This window comes from Myotis brandtii, unplaced genomic scaffold (assembly GCF_000412655.1).
Source record: "Myotis brandtii unplaced genomic scaffold, ASM41265v1 scaffold693, whole genome shotgun sequence".
Taxonomy (NCBI): domain Eukaryota; kingdom Metazoa; phylum Chordata; class Mammalia; order Chiroptera; family Vespertilionidae; genus Myotis; species Myotis brandtii.
In genome coordinates, this window is record NW_005370710.1 from 2,029,594 (window position 1) to 2,030,084 (window position 491).

The 491-nt window shown below is 64.4% G+C and overlaps 1 protein-coding gene across 1 annotated transcript in view; it reads left to right on the forward strand.

Moving 5' to 3' along the window:
* Positions 1-6: 6 nt before the first annotated feature.
* Positions 7-491, forward strand: part of BHLHE40 (basic helix-loop-helix family, member e40) — a 4,971-nt gene continuing 4,486 nt past the window's right edge. Inside the window, exons 1-2 of the mRNA XM_005881890.2 lie at positions 7-159; positions 363-470. Coding sequence (XP_005881952.1) covers positions 91-159; positions 363-470 — 177 coding nt within the window. The 5' untranslated portion in view covers positions 7-90. The remainder of the gene's footprint in view (positions 160-362; positions 471-491) is intronic.

Consider the following 491-nt stretch of genomic DNA (forward strand, 5'->3'; position numbering starts at 1 on the left):
TTCCGGGCGCACCCGGGGGTCCTTGCCCGCCAGGCTGTGCAGCCCGGGCGCACGCAAACTCACCACCCTCCTGGCCCCTCTCCCTGCAGGATGGATTTTGCCCAAATGTACCAAGTGTACAAGTCGAGGCGGGGAATCAAGCGGAGCGAAGACAGCAAGGTAAGATCCCCCGCGCCCCGGGGAACCGCACGCAGCCCCAGCACGCGCTGAGTTTCCAAGAAAAGTTTTCTCACTCAGAGGCTGGAGGGGGGTCTGCCAGGTGCGGGCGCGGCGCCTCCGCCGAGCAGCGTGGAGAAGAAGGGGCAGGAGCGGGTGGCTCAGGGTGTGACTGCCGCGCTGCCCCGTCCCCGTGCGCCTTGCAGGAGACCTACAAACTGCCGCACCGGCTCATCGAGAAAAAGAGACGCGACCGGATTAACGAGTGCATCGCCCAGCTGAAGGATCTCCTGCCCGAACACCTCAAACTTACAGTAAGTGAGAAGCTGGCCGCG